Raw genomic sequence first — 19,496 nt, 5'->3', positions numbered from 1 at the left:
GTGTTCGCTCACTCTTTTCCTTAGCTAGCCATGGACCACAGTGTATGTGTTCATTTAACTATTTATTATCTACCTATCTATCTATATTTATATATTCATTTATGAGCTATTTCCTCATCGTTTTCCAAATGTCAGCCTATTCCCAACCTCCCAAATTGAAAGCCATTAATTTTATATACAAAGCAACCTGCCCTTACATAACATTTTATTTTAGGCCAACACTCTTCAGCTAGGCATTTGACGGGGCTTGAGGTTTTCTAAGGACACATTATACTTTTGACAATTTAAAAATTCACCACAAAGATTTAAAAATCAAATGATTTCATTAAAAAACATAATATTCATCATCTTGGGAATAGTTGTGAGAGGAGCGAGTGCCGGGGGCCTCCTGTGAGGCGTTGCTGCCCCACGGGTGCCCACCACTTCCCAGCGATGTGTTCCTGGGTGCCTTAGTGTGGGCTGTCTGGCTCCTGTAGAGCTGGAGTTTGCAACCTGTTTAGAGTGTATTTTAGGTGAATTTTTAGTCATATTTTAAGGATGGTGCGATGGGGTGGAAAGGCGAGCCAGTCCATTCAGATTAATAGTGCCGCTGGTACGAAAAGAACGCGGGCCGTCTTCTTTTCCTTAAGGACTCTGTCCCTCTCTTTGTACCTCGCTTAACCATCCAGATTTATGGGCACTTTGGCATCAGGAGGTACACAGGATTAAAAGCCCAAAACTCAAAATGAGCTGAGTGCTGGTCTCTTGACAATTCTGCTAGACAAATCAAGAAGTAACAGATTTCTCCCAGGAAGGCAATTCCTTTTACATTGGCAGTTAAATTTTGTAAACCCATGAGGGGTTAGATATCAGAGAGTTCTGGTAAGTGGCCAAATTTGGGAGTGTTAATCTTAATGACTGAGGTTCACACATCAGTAGTAATTATGCTTACTGAGGCTTCGGGCCCCAAAGGCAGCACAAAGGTGAGTCTGAAGGTTGAGCGAAGATGGGTCACTGGGGCTGACCGACCTGTGGGGAGGTCACATTGCTTTATGACGTGTTTTATGTTCAAAGACCTGGTTATGGATCCTCACTGTGGTTCCTTGCATTTTTTGAGCCAAATTAATTTTTTAAGAGCATGCATGTTACACAAAGCTCTCCATGGAGGGAAACTGAAACTCTACCTTCAGGGTTTAGAATTGATTTCCAGAAAGTGGGAGTTTTCCAGAATAGCATCCTTGTCTTTAGCATCTCTGTCTCCACCCACAGAGCTGAGGGCTGGTCTCAAACATTGGGGGCACAAGAATCACCTCGAGTGTTTGGGAAACATGCAGGCAGATACCCTGCTCTTCACCTGGGGTTCTGACTCAGGGATCTGAGTAGGAGCCCAGAAACGGCCATGTTTAACAGTTGGGCTTAGGAGATTCTAATATAGGGCAGCAGGAACCTTGGTTCAACATGGCTTGTCATTAGGGTTGCCGGGTAAAACACAGGCAGGCCAGTTAGATTTGAAATTCAGATAAACAATGAACAATGTTTGGGACATACCTATGTTTATTATATATTGAATGGTGTCTTTGGATCATACCTTGAGTGCCAGCTGTATGCAAAAGGCATACAGGGAGGGTTCTAATGCCTCATTCTTGCCTAGATGATTACAAGTCTGAGCTGAGGGAGCAGCTGCCCCTGATTGCTGGCTCAGCAGCGGCCGGAGTCGTGTTTGTCGTGTCCTTGGTGGCCATCTCCATCGTCTGTAGCAGGTAGGCCCTCCACTCCCACCCCTGACTCCCACCCCAAAGAGAGCTCCTTGGACTTGGGAAGCCCCACATTCAGACCCCTCCCAGCTGTGCAGACTGTCCAGGGCCTGACCCTACGTGGACATACTACCAAACTTGCGTCACACCACCAAATTTATAGTCATCACTCTATCTCAATCCACAGACAGCCTAGAATTATCCAGATTAACTTCTCTGTGCCTGGGATACAATCCTCTGTAAGAACCAGGCACGGTTATGAGTAAACAGCATCCATCCTCAAGCTTCATTTTAGACAAGACTCTTAGCACTCCTCACACACCACAGTTTTTCAGAGTGACAGTTATAAAATTGCATTTGACCCAGTGGAGCATCACAGCTTGTGCCTCACACAGGCCATCCTCTGGTTAGAGAGCCAAAGTCCTCAGCAGAGGGCAGAAGGCAACAGGCAGGAAAGGCGCCAAGGAGGAAAGAGGAACTTTAAGTTCTGCAGAAGGGCTGGCCCTGGAGGCCTTGTGAATTTTTAATACTGTTGTTGCTGCCTTCGGTGGTTAGCCCAGATTCTCCTCTGCACAGCCCTGCAATTGGCCCCTCCCAAGCACTGCGGCAGTGCAGCCAGAGCACTAATAGGCATCCTCAAGAGCCTCAACTCCAAGTTCTGACACAGCCATGCCTGGCCTCTAAGAGACTTTCTTGAAAGCAGACTCAGCTGCCCACAGTGGTGGTCAAGCTAGACCTCTGGCCATGATAAGAGCTATACCTAAAGTGGGAGTCACAGTTAGCCATCCCAGGAGACACCTGAGTGAGTCCCCATCAGGACAGGAGGTCTGGGTGGAGGTTCCTGGAGCAGAGAGACTAAGAGAGCTCCTCTTCCTTGTGTCCACAGGAAACGAGCTTACAGCAAAGAGGCTGTGTACAGTGACAAGCTCCAGCACTACAGCACAGGCCGAGGTGAGTAGTAAGCAGACACCCACTGCCTGACCCTTGGAGAATCACGGAGTAGAGCAGGCAAGTGCTTGGAGAGCTCCTTAGAGCGAGCCTGGCCAGCCCTGACCACAGTCCCCTTTCCAGCCAGTCCCCAGTCCCCCAGCACTGCCTTTCTCTGCAGGTCCGCAGGGACCACGGCTGTGTGCCCCACCACCACCCCATATGCATTCTGCCAATTGTGGGTACTCATTGGATGCCTGGCAAGTAGATTATCTTTTGCATTGATAAGCCTGTATAGGACAAGGGAGTGCAGGGAAAGATTGGGTTTAGCAAGTCAATGAATCCTGAAATCAGACACAGTGGAGAAGGATGGAGGGTTCCCTATTAACATCTTCTGCCTTATCTTATCCAACTGAGCAGCTGGGGAATGTGTTAACCAAATTCACAGATAAGCCAGAGAACATGAATGTAGGGAATTAAAAAGATAGCAGAGCCCAAGAGACCAAAGTGTTGAGATATCTCCCAACTATTTTCTTTGAAAAAGTTACCTTAAAAGTTTTTTTCACTCATTATCTTACTCCTCTCTTTAAAAAAAAAGATATCTAATATTTTTATAACTGAAATTGCTCCTCAGCAATGTGTAACATGAAGTCATATGTCAGAATTACTCTTTTATCTGTGTAATTACAACATTGCAGGGTCTGAAAAAGTCCCACTGAGTCAGTCAGGCCACCCTCCTCCCTCTACAAAATGGTTCCGTTAATCCTTGCAGCAGACATGTTCTGTGTCTAAATAACTCCTTTTCAATTCCACAGATGCCCTCAGAAGTCTGTCCCCGCACTTTGTGCTGTGCTCTGTCACAGGCTTCTTCCATAAGCCTCACCTCAATCCTTCTGTTGAAATGTAAGCCCTGTTCTTCTGTTCACACATCTGTGAGCAAGAAAGACAGACCTTGTCCATGGGCAGCTCTGGGAGCACAGATGGGCTCCGAGGAGAAAGTTCTCATGAATCAAACTCATCTCTTCTCTAAGGTTAGGGTCTCCAAGACATCCACACAGCAGCTTCATCATAAAGGAACTCATGTTCTAACATGGCCAGTGCTGGCTTGGGTTGTACAAAGGCCAGTCTGTAGATAAGATCTTGTTTTCCAGGGGCTTTCAGTCTAAAACCAAGAAACTGCTGAGGGTTTGCAGGGGACCGAGCCCCAGACAGCTGGCATGGTGTTCAGACAGTCACAGTTGGGAGAGAGGTGGGCTCACTGGTGCAGAAGCACTCCCACGGGGCTTCAGGGCAGCCCAAAGTCAGCAGCACAAAGAGGGGTGGGGATCTGAGAGTGGGGCCATCATTAAATGTACACACACTGCTCCTGACATACCCCTCTTTCTCTCCCCTTCCAGGACACCTTGGGCCTCCCCGTTAACCAGATGCCACTGGTTTCAGAGGGGAAAACCCTACTGTGTTCTCTCTTATTTCCTACATCCTGACTCTCTGCCTCACTTCAAAATCTACAGATGCTTTTACTTATATTTACCTGTGCATTGAAGGCAGGGCCTTAGCTTCCCCAGCTAGTAAACAAAGAATTTGATTGTATCTAAGATTCTCAAGTGAAGGTGCCTTCCAGGGTGTGTTAGAATTACCCGCTTGCCTCCTGGCCTCTCAGGATCTGTCATGCCTCCCCACCACACCTTTGCTCTTTGCCATAGGGAGAAGCATTGTAAAGTTCATTTCAGATCTAGCATCCTGCTTACTCTCTGGGTGAGACATTTAGAGATGGCCATGGGAACACACATTGGGAATACCATTTTAAAGACTACAGGCGGCCAAAGGTGAGAATAGGTTGCCCTAGGAGGGAGTTTCTATTTTAAAGACATGCAAGCTATGCCTTGTCATTGCCCCTTGGGTGGGCTATAAAGGGTCCCCAGTCATCACATCAGGGTACAGCTTGGTGCCTTTTTGACCACTTCACGGTGAGATCTGACCATTCTCCTGCTCTGGAGGGACCAGCTCTGCTGGGCCGCCATGTGGCGCTTCCATACACAAAGGTGCTCCGAAGTGCTCACAGCCCTCTTCTGGGGGATTTTGTCACATCTAAGGCTGACAGAAGGAGGCTTCCCTGGTTCCCAGGGTTCTACAGAAGAATCAAAACTCAGTCTGCTGTAACCATGGTCTTGTTTCAACCAGTGGGGACACTTGAAGATACAGTGTTGACAAGCTGCACAGTCACCATCCCTGGGACTCAGGGCAGATCCAGAGTTCTTTGTGGACCAGAACTCATCCCTTACTCCTTTAGCTGCCTTAGAAGTCTGTCGTCTTGTTAATTCAGTTCACCTTTTATACATGTCCTTCCCCTCTATTCATAACTGTTCTCTTTTTATCCAGTCTCTGAAACCAGGCTCCTCTTTGCACCCAGGTTTCTACACCCCGAGTCTCATACACTGAACCGCATTAGTGCATTTTGTCCCATGGATATCAGTCCCTCTGACTAAAGCTATTACTGTGGGAGAATCACAGTGCAAGACTGTGGAGCTGAGGAGAGACTTAGCACATGTGTAACAGGAGAGAAAACAAGGCTTTCTGACGCAGTTTGGGCCTGGCCCAACCCAGGGAAGAAATAAGAATAATTATGGAGAGTCTACTCTGCACCTTTATTCTGGTAGCTCACATCAATTCATCTAACCCTGACAATCACTCTGGGAGGTTGGCATTAATTTAGGGGGGTAAATGACTTACCACATGGCTCACAGGTGGCAGAGGTGGACTGCACACTCTAAATCTGGCTGTGGAGCCCTCGCTCTTCCCATATTGCAGTGGTTCAAGGCACTTGATGGTTTATTACTCCCCTCTCTGGGTCTCAGGGCAGGAGGCAGAAAGGTCAGTAAAACCTGGTCTGAATGTGTGCACCTACCTATACCTGGGCTACCCTTGTGCACGCACTTTCCTGCGGGATGTGGCAGCAAACTGGAGCTCTGAGGGCTTCTTGCCCTGGAAATTGCAGAAAACCTGCAGGGGTGCCCCAGCCCCATTCATCATTCCTACGAGCACCCTGCCTCTCTTCCCCACAAGCAGGACACATGGAACCATAGATAGAGGCTGCCGGCCCCTGCCCTCCCAGATCTGCCTTTCAAGATTATGCAAAAGCTGAAAGAGACATCATGTAAATGTTTGCAAATGAAATACTTTGCTAGCCCATTGAGATGTGGCAGATCTGGTCAATTTAAGGACACCGTGCTCTCTGAGACACTGGTTTATGTCCATCCTCTAAGCCTGGAGCACAGTGAACAGGCATGTAAAGGGGATTTGGATTTGGGTGAACTAGACTACAGGAAAGGCAGACTGGGAAGAGAAAGTTTGCTGGATATGATGCTAGCTGCTTGAATGTAGAGCCTGCATCCTTGTGATTCATGTTCAAGGGTGGGTGGATGGGGCTGGGGGTTTCCCATGTCCAGGGAGGGACAGACACATAATGTGTCCTCGTGGTTTATGTAGGCCAATTCTCAGGAGGTGCTGGCTGACTATTTCCTGGACAAGATGACCCAGGTGGGCCAGGGTGTGCTTCAGAGTCTATCTTAGAGAAGTTCCCATTGGGTCCATATTTGGAAAACACTACTGGGTAATTATGAGGCTTAGATAATTATGCACTTGATAGTGGCTGGTACCTCACTGATTTCTGAGTTGGGTGGAGTGTGTATGGTTGGGAAAGAGGAAAATAAAGGCTTGTTAAGAGTTTGGGGCCTTCCAAAAGCAGCCCTACCTGACAGAACCATCTCCATGTCACACAAAACCACAGATACAATTGTGGAGCTAATATAATTAAGCTTTGAGAAAAGCACAGACATCTAGGGTGTGTGCCCAAAGATTGTGGATCAGCCAAGATTGCAGCACTCTGATTTCCACATAGGGCAGAAGGGCAGAGCACTGAACCAGAAGAGTGAACTTCATCCCTGCCAAATTCTTGAAGAGACTGACACAGATGGGTTCTGGGCATTCAAAACTAAATTCAGTGATCATTAGGAACCGACACAAGATCATTAAGAAAAAAGTAATGGGACCTCATCTCATTTACTAGGGTTACACATTTAGTAAATTCAAGAGGAACTGCAGAGATGTAGTGAAATTTTCATTATGGCAAAAATATTTTAATATCTCCTAAGGGGAAACATTGTAAAGTAGGTGCAGAGCTTGACTTCGTACCAAAAGAAAGCAGGTTAGTGGCATTGTCAGCCGGGCAGGAAGCCACCAGTTTTATTCTAGTCCTTGTCCAAGTCAATCTCTTGTTTGTTTGATTGTTTTTTAAATTCATGAGTCAGGTGCAGGCATAGGGATTCTTATCAAGTTTGTGGATAACAGTTGGAGAGCATAACTAACACCATAGAAGACAGAATCAAAATTCAGAACTATCCATCAGTGTTGAATGCTAATTTAATATCTGCAAGAAGAAATGTTAGAGGGATAAATCTAGAGTCTAGTGTTTAGGTAAAAACAAAAAGGGAACAGTACAAAAAAAGAGGAAACCTGACATGCTATTTGTCTAAAAAAATGTAGGTATTTAGTTGACCACATAATGAATATGAGTGGTATACAGCTGACTTTTAAAAGCCAAGCACTGTTACTGATGCAGAATAATATTGTTCTCAAATTTTGAGCATTTAACTATGTTTAGCATTTTACCTGTCTTAATTAATTTCATCTTCATGACTGCCCCATGAGGTAGATTTTGCAAGTGAAGAAAGAGAGCCTCAGAAAGGACAAGTAACCTGTCCAGAACCTGAAAATTGGTGATTTATAAAACAAGGTTTTAAATTCAGGTCTGTCTGGCCCAGTAGTCCCAATTAAAGTTCAGACCAGAGGAGGTGATGCACAGACATGCTCTCCTCTGTGCTGGGAAGAACACGTAGAGTGATATCAGTTCTTCATTCTGGAGACCATTTCAAGAAGGACATTGTCAGCAAAGCACCTGTTCGGGGGAGAGTGGGCTGCCTGTGGAGGGTGTCAAGTCCCAATTGGTTACCTCTGAGACTTGGACACAGGTGTGGTGCAGGAGAAATGCAGGCAGGACCTGGGGGCCATCATTAAGCACAAGACCATTATGGGAAAGGAAAGGACATGCGGTTGCTGCTTCGCATGAGATTAAGTGGAACCATCTAGTGGAAGGTCCAAGAAGGCAAACGTGATTCAGTAGAAGACCATCCCCACCCCTACATTGGAGCTGTCCAAAATAGAGGCAGGCTGCCTTGTGGGAGGTGAGCTCTTCATTCTCGGAAGCATTCAAGCAGAGATAGTTCTCAGGCATGGATGGTGTAGAACAGATTCCTGCTTTAGGTGAGACATCAGACTATATTAAACCCAGAAAAACACCTAGGTCCAAGATTCTACATCCAGTTTTCTTGATGTAGATACGTGTCAGAACTATAGAGGGCGTAGCATCTAGCTCACTGGAAGTCACCTTGGGCACCAGAGTGAAAGTCAGGTGTACCTCCTGGAATAGGAAGACAGACTGTGGAAATTTTGGCTGCCCCTTCTGAAGGTAACAGGAGCATTTGTAACTGAGTATGAGTAAACGAGGGCCTTTGGGGAGAGGAGGAAAGGCCCTAAGATGCAAAAAGTGTCTGAGTTTTCAGTGGGTGCTTATTAAATGTCAAATAAATTTAATGAGCTAGATTCACACATGTGTCTACTGCTAGCTCTAAGCCAGAGCCTCTAGCAACCATGTTGACTCTTTCAGTCTTGAGCTTGTTGGCTGTGGCCCTCGGGTTCCTGGCAGGACTTCAATGGTCTAGACTGTGGGCTCTGCCTGGAAGGACCTGCCTTCCTTGGTCATTGATACCAAAGAAGAAGAAATGCAGGCCCCCAGGGTCCCTGCCTGCATTTCTCCTGCACCACACCTGTGTCCAAGTCTCAGAGGTAACAGATTGGGACTTGACACCCTCCACAAGCAGCCCACTCTCCCCTGAACAGGTGCTTTGCTGACAATGTCCTTCTTGAAATGGTCTTTTTCCTCAATAGCAGGTAGACTATGGCCCATTTTCCTTCTCCTGGGACATATATTAGGCAATAACTGTGGTGTTAAAAACAAAGCTTGCAAATGTGGTGAAACCCCATTTCAGAAGGTGGGAGGAAGAACATCCTCAGATCTATAGCTTTTCAGGCTCATTGCCCTCCCTGGGTCTCCCTTCTTGTATTGTTTCTCAAGCCCTGGCTGCGCACCCAGGACCTCTATTCTTTCATGGATAAAGACAACCACCCATTGTCCTGGTTTCTGACCTACCAAGGAGGTAGAGCAAACTGTTTCTAGTGCCCATTGACCTTTCCTGGTAGGTTCACTCCAAGAAACTGCCAGATCTTCAGCCCTTCACATCAACTACCACCCACATGCCAGTCAAATCTCCAACTCCAGACCCAGTCTTCCGGCTCTGTTTCCATTCTGAGTTTTCTGACTGCCTTCTAGACACCTGCATGTTTCATCTGTGCATTCAAAGTCCAAAACCACATGTGCCAATGTCCTTGACAATAGGGTTTCTTGCCCAAACTCTTACCTGGTTCATAGTACCATTTCATTCTAGTAGTCTTGGCATTGATTTGAATTCTTCTTTTCACTACTATGAATTCTTCCTTTGAAATTTCTCTTGCCTCTTCTTCTGTTCTCATAGTGGAATGCTGTTATCTTCCACCTTCACAACTGCAACAACCTCGTAGTCGTTTTCTCGGCCTCCAGCTCCTCCCCCACAACAATGCATGTGAATGCTGCAGCCTGCCAGCAAAATGTACTCTCTGATGCCTTGCACTCAGTACATCCCTCCCCTGCTGATGAAACAGTTGTCAGCTCTGTGTGTCCGATGGCAACGATCCTAATGCCTTTGTTTGGTAATCGAGGCCCTCCTGTGCTAGTACATCAGTGCTGTTCCTTTTCAGAACCCCCTTCTCTGCACATTCAGGCTGGTCACACTCCTCTCTCTGAGCTCTGCCTCATGACGCTTCAAGCTCCTCTCTCTCCCATGCACGACCATGTGACTTACCCTGCTAAGATTCTGACCTTGAAGACTGGCATTCATAGCCTTCTGCCTTCTCTGGTTTCAGCAGCATGTACAGCTTGCTTCCAGACTCTCAAGCACTATACCCCAATTATTTCATATCTCAATCACCTGAAGAACGTTTCAAGATGCATTTGTCCTATAGCTTCCATAATCCCAAGAACAATGCTGTTTGGGTATCCAGTCAGTGCTGAGAAAAATGAGGGGTGATCAACTGAGACAGAGGATTAGGTGAAGTCCCTTCCAGGGACTGAATTGTATAAACAGTTCCCTAAACTGCTTCTCTCTTGTGCTTAGATATCTGGACCAAATTTAGATGAGTCACAAAGATGACTAAGTCTGCCTTAGGTTCAGAGCGGAGAGCAATGAAACGCACCTCCCTGCTTTCCATGACTCCATCCGAACTGTTGGCACACAAGATATCAGTGACTGAAAACAGCCCCACTCACCACCTCCCTAGAACCAGTCTGTGGGATTCTAGGAGTCCTTCACCAGCAGGAAGGCACCAGGCTCTTCCTGGCACTCCTGAAGCCTCCTAGACAGCCATGCTCTCCATGGACCTAAAAGATGTCCATGGCATTGATTTCGTACTTTCTGAGTGCACAGGAGGGCAGAAGAGGAGCAGTCTTCTCCTTCCCGTTGTCATCCTAAATGTCGCCTACTGTTTGGAACTGGGCCTTTCCCAGCCCACTTCTGTTCTGCCCTGAAAACCTGGCACTTGTAAACTTGATAACTGACCTTTTAGAATCACCCCCACACATCTGTCGGCATCCCAGACTTTGTCCCAGTGTCGTCACTTTCGACAGCACCCTGAGCTACTGATGCGGAGTCTCTCACAATAGCTGGGAGTTTCTTCTGCTTCAAGAATTTTTCCATGCCTTGCAAAGAGGCTCTGGATTGTGGCTAAATCATTTCTTCCCAGACTTAATGTATTTAAAGCCTTGGTTCATGTTTAAGATTTGGCAAGTGAACGAGAACTATGATTTTTTACACTAAAGCTTTAGCAGTCTAAGCTGTGATCCCAGCCATAGCAAAAAATGAGTTTTGAGGTCAAAGAACAAACATGTACAAATCAGATCTTTCATAGAAATCACTTAACTGAAGTGGTTTCTATGATCTAGAAGATCATAAAACTGAAGTGGTTTTTTTTGTCTCTCAAGGTACTAGCAATCAGAAGTTTAGATCCATGCATACCGTTTTTGTGCCAGAGGTACATAACCTATGTTAAAAAATGACCAGAAACTGTGAATATTATACATATATAATATTAACAATAATCATGTGAAGCACTGTGCAGAGCATTATAAAATGCCTTATGTTACCAATCTATAGTAACATTTGATATTATTATTAGTGCCACTATTAATATTTTCCCAACACTCACAATCTGAGAACATTTTCAGAGCCCTGTCTCCAAATGTTTTGCTCTGCCTGACTCGGCAGCTGACTTGAATTCCTTGTTCACTGTCTGGTGATTCATTGCACTAAATACCATTTTCCTGATAATTAAAAACTGCTCACTGGCAAGTGGGAGCAGGAACAGGCTGATGCAGGATTTATGCAGAAACACAAAATGAACCAAAAGACAAATGACCTGTTCTGCCTAGCTCAAGGCATTCTTTTTTCTCCCCATCTTCTGGGACCTGAGAAAGGCTGGCTGTAATTTGGGAGAAAGGTCTGGAGAGATGTGTCATTTGGAGGTGAGACAGTGCAGGGGGGGGCCCCTAAGTGCACATTCTCAGCCACATCACTCTTCTGGTTTAGAAGAGATGATCACGGGTTGCTGCTCCTAGTTTGAAGGGTGTAGGCCAGGACCGTTCACTAGGTCAGTCCTATCAGACCCTATCAGAAGAAAAGCACCCAGTCTGAGGCATTTGTCAGACTTTTGATTTCAGCTGCTTTTGCTCAGTGTAACAACAGCATCCTCAATGTCAGGGAAAACAAGTGCTGATTCCCAGTGTTGCATAGAGGACAGATATTCTAATTAACATCGTATCACCACTTCTAGTCTCTTGTAACCTCTTCAGCTTCTTGTGAAACAGTCAAAACCCCTGGCCCCAGAACAGCAGCTGTGACATTGCATGTGTGTGTACACACACACACATTGTAATTCTACAGTCCAGCAAGGTAGAAAACCTCTCTGTGAGTAAACTACACCTGTCATTAAAGTGGGAACTTTCTCTCATTTAGGTGCACTTTATTGCCCATTACTGGCCTGAAAGAATCTTGGCACCATCAAGAGATGAGCCATTCCCTTCTGGGAATAATCACTCCTTCCCAGAACTGATTGGGGCCAATATCTATAAAGCTCATTAACTGGGAATCCTTTCTCATTCATCCTTATATATGTCTTTACTTGCAAGCCATTCATTATAGCACATCCTAGATTGTTTAATTAGTTTCCATGCAAGAGGTCCGGTAGGACAGCTTAACATACATCATTTAAAAGCCCTTGATCTGGAATAACAAGGTAGTTATTTTTAAAGTGACTAACCCTAAGCAGCTTATATCCCTCACTGCCCACCCCACTTCCTCTTTCTACCTTCCCAAACACTTCCTAGAATGATTTATTTGTGGTTATCATCAGTACAGTGTATCAGTTTGTGAGCCCTCTCAGCATGTGAGGCACTGTGCTAGGCATGTCACCTGCAATATGATCTTTAATATTGTTACCACCCTAGGAAGGAGGTGTCATTGCCCTCATTGGTAAGTGGATGTGGACCTGTTGCATTATGATGGGTTAGTAAGAGGATTTAGGTTCTGACCTCACCTCTGGGCACTGGCATCTGGGCTCTCAACCTGTTTTTCTCTCAGCTCAGAATTCAGTAAAAGTTACAGGTTGTTGGCGCTGACCACTGTCCGTTTTGCATTTCAAGTGCATCTGTTGTTGCCTCATCTCATGTCCTCACCACGCCAGTGCATGCTGACTTACTTCCACCTGCAGCATCTGTGTTTTTTTGTTTGTTTGTTTGTTTGTTTATAATTTATGGAGGTAACATTCACTAATCACATTTAGAAATTTCAGGTGTATGACATTATAATTCAGTATCTGTATACTCTGTTGTGTGTTCACCACCCAAAATCTACTTTCCTTTTGTTACCGTACATTTAACCCTCTTTACCCAATTGACCTAAACACTCTCTCTAGCCATGAAGCCTCCCTATCCACCTGCACAGCAGGCCAAGCAGCCCACAGCCAATGACTGATGGGAATCCCGTGCTTATATCACAGCTCCCTACTCTGCAGGTCGGGCCAGCTCTAAAGCCAGTGATTATTTACACTGACCCCCAGAACTTCCCTGGGTTAAGCCTGCTTCAATTGCCCACAGTGGTAAGTGGCTTGAGAACACACTCTTCATAGGCTTCCTTCCTTTCCCTCTTACTTCCCCACTCCCTTACAAGGACTTCTTGGGATCAACTCCTGGATAAGCCACTTGCTTTCAAAACCTTGTCTAAAGGGTTGCTTCTGGTGCTGCTGATTGGCTTTACTAGACACTTTCAACCTGCTTGCAGTTCTTCTCTTCACTTGTTCTCTCTACTAAATGAGAAAGAAATGAGTTCCCTCCCCATGTCCTCCTTTCCCACTCTTATTAAAGTAGGATCTCTCTCCCTGTGTCTCACCCTGCTCTCCTGCGTCCCCCAGGGAGTAGAACATTCTATAATAAAGGTGAGGAGCTCTCTATTTTCTGTGTCCAAATGTCAGTCAACAGGTTCCAAGTCCATGTTGTCCTCCCCAGCTTTCCAAGAAGTACACTAGAATAGTGTTGATCGTCCTTCTGGCATGCTGGGAGTAATTTTATTCCGTGACTGAGAATAACCCATCTTCCACAGAAAGTGTTTCCTCTGTGCAGGGCACCTGGCTCTCTTTGGCTTTAAAAAAATATCGCTTTCAACTCTTTGCTCTATTATCCTTTTCTCTCTGGATTATTCCTCGGCACTTCCAATCCTTGCCCGAATTGGTGAGCAAGCCGACACTAATTTGGTGGAGCTGTAGAGCCATCGTCAGAAGATTTTTGGATGAAATATGTCAAAACTAGACCATGTGTGAAGGGCTGGGAGTCACCTGAGGATAAATTGGCATGAGGAACATGGCGCTGGAAGGGCAGAACTTGGGGAACCTGACGTCCAGCCTCAACCCCGGGCCCCAGCTGAGGGCACAGAGCAAGCACTGTGCTTTCCAGACCTGCCTGCCCGCTGACTTATCTGCTGAACCAGACAGCAGCAGCAGGCAGGGAAAATGCCTCCTCTTCACAAGGATGGGCTGCTGGACCGTGTCGTTTAGCTTTTGAAGCCTCCCCCCACCCCATTACATACACCACCGCCATGAAAACAGTTTCTGTGCTTTGCCTAATGACACATCTAACATGTTGAAGAATTACATTGTGAACGAATTCATTTGTTTCTTGGGTTCCATTTCCTTCTTTTGTCCCCTCTCCTCCACTTTTTGAATCCATTTCTTTCTGCAATGACAGTTCCCTATTTTGTCCCCATGCACCCCGATTCATCTTGCCACTGTAAACATCACTGACCCAGTCTATATTCCTTTCTGTATTTCTCATTCACCATTCTATTCGTTTTTCATACTTCAGTGTGTCTGAAGGCAGGGGGTTCAATTATCATTTTTCTTTTATTCCACCTTATTTTTTCTATGTAGACATTGCTCTTTTCTCTATCAATATTTTCTGTGCTTTTCTCTTCACATTTTCTCTTCTGGTATACTGTCTTGGTATTTCTATCTTGAGGTTTTTCTAATAGCAATTTCTTTTTTTTTTTTTTAATCCATCCTCATCCCTCTTCTAGCCCTGGACAGAGCCGTCGGTAATAACCTTAACAGTGGCCTCCACTCAGGGAAGTTGTCAAGTTGATAAATATTGATATCTGCCCTACCATTTTACCACCACTTTTCCGCTAATGCATTTGGCTGGCATCAATCAGCTTACTTGCCTTCTGTGAGTGCCCGGTAAGGGAACCGGTCCTGATCTGTCACTTATAAGTAATCTGCTCCACATTTCATCAAGAGCTCAAATACAGAAGAGAATATGGAGGAGAAGGAGAAGTAGAGGACAGAGAATAGGGCTAGCGTAGCCCAGGAGGAAGGGAGATAGGGAGGCCCATCAAGGCAGGGAGAGGCAGCCTGATGTGCAGGTGAGACCCGCCCCCCAGCCATACCCTCACTGCTTGGGACAGCAGCCAGTGTTTAATGACCACTGTTCCTCTTTAGGATGTTAACCTGCTTCTCTCCTCCAATAAGGCTCCCCAGGGATGAAGATCTACATTGACCCCTTCACTTATGAGGACCCCAACGAAGCTGTCCGGGAGTTTGCCAAGGAGATTGATGTATCTTTTGTGAAAATTGAAGAGGTCATCGGAGCAGGTATGGCCCTCTCCTCCCCTCATTTCTGTTCCCTTAGTGTCCAAACATCTCTGCCTACCACTCTAGGTGTTCTCTGCCATCTTTCTCAGATGAATTTGACCATCTACAGTGTGTTTCTAGGTATCTTTGAGGGACCTTAATAATGGTGGCCATGTTTGGCCAGAGAAGTCAGCTATAGTTCTAAAAGATTCAGAAATAACTCTGGAAATGGACCAACAAATTTAGATAAGGAAAAAGATGTAGGGTACTCAACTGAGAAGACTTTGAAAGAAATAGAAATGTTTAGAAGCTGAACCTAGTATCCCACTCACTGACAATGACATCTCCATGCCTTCGGGCCAAGATTTCCTCCCATGTGTTCAGTTCTCTTTTCCTACATGCATACATTTGGGGACAGACAGTGATGAATTGAAGATGAGCCACTGCTTCCAGAAGAAAACCCACCCATAACCTAAGTTTCTACAGAAAACCTGTGATATGAATGATAATACAGGACAAGTTTCACTCTCAAGAAACGTGCGTGCTCTCATCCATCTTACAGCATCAGAACAGAACCTCAGCCCAGCTGAGAACTGACTGCCTGAGATGCTCTTGGGAAATCCTACCTAAAGGCTGATCTAGAATTTTCATCACCCCTTAATGGATTGCTGTTTGGTCAGCCAGACAATGAACCCAGCCTTATTAATGTAAATGAGTAAAATACCCCAAAATATCCTTACTTTTTAAGTAATCTCTTTATTGCCTCCTCCACTGTTTCCTTAAGAGATGTGTTTGCTTTGTGTCTGCTTTCCTACTTTTATTTTCTTCCACAACATTCTTTGTCTTGTCTTCTTCAATTTTTTATTAACCATTGTTCAAGCTCTTGTCACACATATGTGCTGAAGTCTTTTTAGCTCCTATGTCTAGAAGTGCTTTATTCATATATTCGGAGGGCCATGGAATTGCCTCTTCCAATAATATTTTACTCCATAAAATATGTTTAGTCAAAGTCTTACAGACAGCCACTCCATATTTTATCTTTAGGGGGAAAGTCATCGTTCTTCCGTTCACTGCCTCCCTTAATGCGCTGAGGGGTCAAAAAGCCATCTGTGAAACTGGAAGTTGCATTTGAAAGCTTGCCCCATTAGGCCACCGTTTTCACACACTAGTTTTCCTCTTAGAGAACTCCAACCTCATGGCATCCCTGTGGTTGGTGCTGAGACTCTCTCTGTCTGGACACAACTCTCTCCTCCCACTTGCCCCTGAGGAGTTCCAGCCGGCTGGCCATAATCTGATCCACATGAGTCTATACATATTTCCCATTGACTCTCATTAAATATGTTACTGAACCACGACTTTCACTTCTGTGCAGATAATTTTCTCTTCCTCCTTACACACTGTCATAGTTAAGGATCCTGCCTTAGAAGGCTCGATACCAGATAAATTGGAAGATTACTTTTAGGGGCTCAGATTTCTCCAGTAAACTTGAAAGAGTGCTGGAAAGGTGGGCTTTCAGTCCTGCACCCTATTTCCCTACATTATTAATTGTTGTTATGTCATGTGGTAATGGTTCTAGTGGTTTGAATGTTATTATTTATGTCATGGGCTTAGAGCAATGTGTCGTGGACTGCATTTCATCCCGGAGAGCACACATCAGCCCCATCACGCCTCTGTCAGGGGAGGAGTAAAAAGCCTTCTCACTTATGATCCTGCCAGGGAGTTACAATGTGGGATGAGCTCACCAACTGCTGAATGCCTAAGAAAGGACAATTGATGGCCATGCTTCACCATTTACCTTTCATTTTTTTGTGTGTAGCCTTTGCTGATGCTTATGCATTCTGCTCAGAAAAGCTCAGTCCTCTTCGTGGCTCACATGGTACTGAGGAAGGATTGATGCATTCAGCAGTTCATAAGATGCCCAGCAGCTGGGATAAAGACCTCTGCCTGGTTGCTGCTGACCACCCTCTACCAGACACCCATCTCCTTAAGATTAAGAAATCCCAGAGCTAATCCCTGTGGGTAGTAATTCACTATGCCCAACTCTGTTCCATTTTAACAAAAGACACTATTGCTTGGAACCAGTCTTTCTTATCTCTAGTTCTTTTTCTCTTTTGTCCTACTCTTGCTTCTCCCACACCCTTCTTCACTGAGACTGGCTTCACTTTGTGCTAAAAAAGCTGGTATGAGAATGAGTTAAAAATGTTTTTGTAAGGTAAGATTTATACAGTATAATTAGCATCATTCCTCTTAGCCAGCCAGATTTGGTGCAGGGGGCAAAAACTGGGTTGCAGAATGGTAATAAAACATCAAAAGAAGAATCAGAAGTCATTTTGTCCTTCCTTCACTTGTTTCTCCACAAGCTCTTATTGAACACTACTTGCATGGGGGATGTGGAATTCCAGGGGTGAACAAACCGCTCTTCTCCTCATGTGTCTGACAGTCTCAATGACAAATAGCACGTGTACAAAGTGTTAGGCCAATACAGCCATGTTCAGCATTATTCTGGGAATGGGTAGGATTATCAGGAAGATTTCACCAAGGAGATAACCTTTGACCTGAGCTCTCAAAGGTGAAAACTAGTAGAAAACCATAAGTTCCTGTGAAACTCATAAGGTAATGAGACAGAAGAGGAAAATTTAATGATTTAAGGAAGAAAATTAACATGCCTTTCTGTCAGTGATGTGCTTTTTCAATACCTTCCAAAAGCGAATTGCGTGCATCTCTTCCCAGCCCCATGTTCAGTGACATCATGGTGGTAGCTTGACAACAATCATAGTAGGCGTATTTACACCATGGGAATTGGGAAATGGTAAAAAAAAAACAGGAGTGTTGGTTTCTTTGTTTTTGAAGGGCTGGTAGTTGAACACTTACCAGCATTCTTCNTAACGATTTAAGGAAGAAAATTAACACACCTTTCTGTCAGTGATGTGCTTTTTCAGTACCTTCCAAAAGCGAATTGCGTGCATCTCTTCCCAGCCCCATGTTCAGTGACATCATGGTGGTAGCTTGACAACAATCATAGTAGGCGTATTTACACCATGGGAATTGGGAAATGGTAAAAAAAAAACAGGAGTGTTGGTTTCTTTGTTTTTGAAGGGCTGGTAGTTGAACACTTACCAGCATTCTTCCAGGCTGTGTAAGGTTATTTCAAAGGGATTGCAGAGGAACCAGCCCACACCTGCTGAGTCAGAGCCAGAAGACGGCTTCATGTTCATTGCAGAAGGTATTAAGTTGGGAGTGCAAGATCCATATTCATTAAACATCGGTTCTGACATCTGTGCCTGAAACTGCAGTAGGTCCTCGAAAATCAGTGAGTTGCTAATAATCCTGCCCTGTGGGGGTTATTTTCTAACATAGACATATAGTGCCACACCATAAGAGGAGGATAGGTAATTGGAGCTAAGTTGAGGGTCCCAGAGAACACATAAAGGTGAAAAAAGGAGAGGCGTGATAGCAGGGAATAACCCAGGGAACAGGGACCGGAGCGGGGGGTGGGGCTGAGAATATGGAAGTTTTGGATGGGCTGATACTCCATGTAGCACATCTGGAAAAAAAGGAGGAGAGAAGGCTGCTGGAGAGGGATTTGCTGAAGATAAGTATCGAGCATTGAGGCTAGAGGAGCAGGCTGAGGCCTAGAGACCCAGAGTTTGCAGTATAGATTCTATCTTATAGAATATGGTGAACTCCTATAGGTTTCTGAGCAGGGTGAGTGATAGAAATGAGGTAGGGAGATGAAACTGATAGATGCTGTGTTTGGAGTGGACTGAAAGGGGGTGATGGGGAAGGGTAGGTGTGACCTTAGAGGCATGGAGACCAGTTATGAGTTTTGCCTGGAGAGAGTTTGAGATAGTGGATGCTGGGATCGAGGTGCTAAGGAAGGCTGCACTGGAGTAACTAAACTGATCTAAACCAGAATGTATCCAATCATGGTGAATGGAGTGACTATTGGGCTTGGCGGTTAGAGTTGATCGGGAAACGTGGCATGAAGAAGAGCTATGGCCAGAAAGAAAGGGCATCAGGTTAAACATCTTGAAGGGAGAGGAGGGCTGGCTGGCCCCCAAGGTGTAGGGAGTAGAGGTTGTGCATGCAAGTGAAGGCCAATGGAGTAAAATCTAGAAATTACGAGAATGAAGAATTGCATCAACTGCCAAAGTTTCTTCTAAAGTTGTGGAAGATATTGAACAAATGAGCCAGTGGTGATACCATTCAAGAAGACCGAATTATAATTGCTTATTGTCTTTATGTAGTTATTTAATCCTCATGTGTCATCACCAGGCTCAAAGTTCTGTGGAGACAAAGGGACATTAGTGGTTTTATTAGTCTCATGGTTAGCCAAATGTGCTCAACTTAGTATTTGTCATATGGTTGAATGAAAGTAGATCCTTAGGGGGAAATCATTACAGTGATAAAAACTGGGTAGAGTTCAGGAGAATGGGGAAAGATAGGAGAGAACTG

The 19,496-nt window shown here is 45.1% G+C and overlaps 1 protein-coding gene across 1 annotated transcript in view; it reads left to right on the top strand.

Annotated features, from left to right (window-relative positions):
* EPHB1 (EPH receptor B1) overlaps nt 1-19,496 on the top strand; it is a 415,980-nt gene that overhangs the window by 334,673 nt on the left and 61,811 nt on the right. The window contains exons 8-10 of the mRNA XM_037061235.1: nt 1,631-1,739; nt 2,620-2,684; nt 14,940-15,062. Coding sequence (XP_036917130.1) covers nt 1,631-1,739; nt 2,620-2,684; nt 14,940-15,062 — 297 coding nt within the window. The remainder of the gene's footprint in view (nt 1-1,630; nt 1,740-2,619; nt 2,685-14,939; nt 15,063-19,496) is intronic.

Source organism: Sturnira hondurensis, unplaced genomic scaffold (genome assembly GCF_014824575.4).
Source record: "Sturnira hondurensis isolate 20B ecotype Veracruz unplaced genomic scaffold, ASM1482457v3 Scaffold0013299, whole genome shotgun sequence".
In the NCBI taxonomy this organism is placed as follows: Eukaryota; Metazoa; Chordata; class Mammalia; order Chiroptera; family Phyllostomidae; genus Sturnira; species Sturnira hondurensis.
The sequence above is the reverse complement of the archived record's forward strand: the minus strand, read 5'-3'. Positions and strand labels throughout refer to the sequence as shown.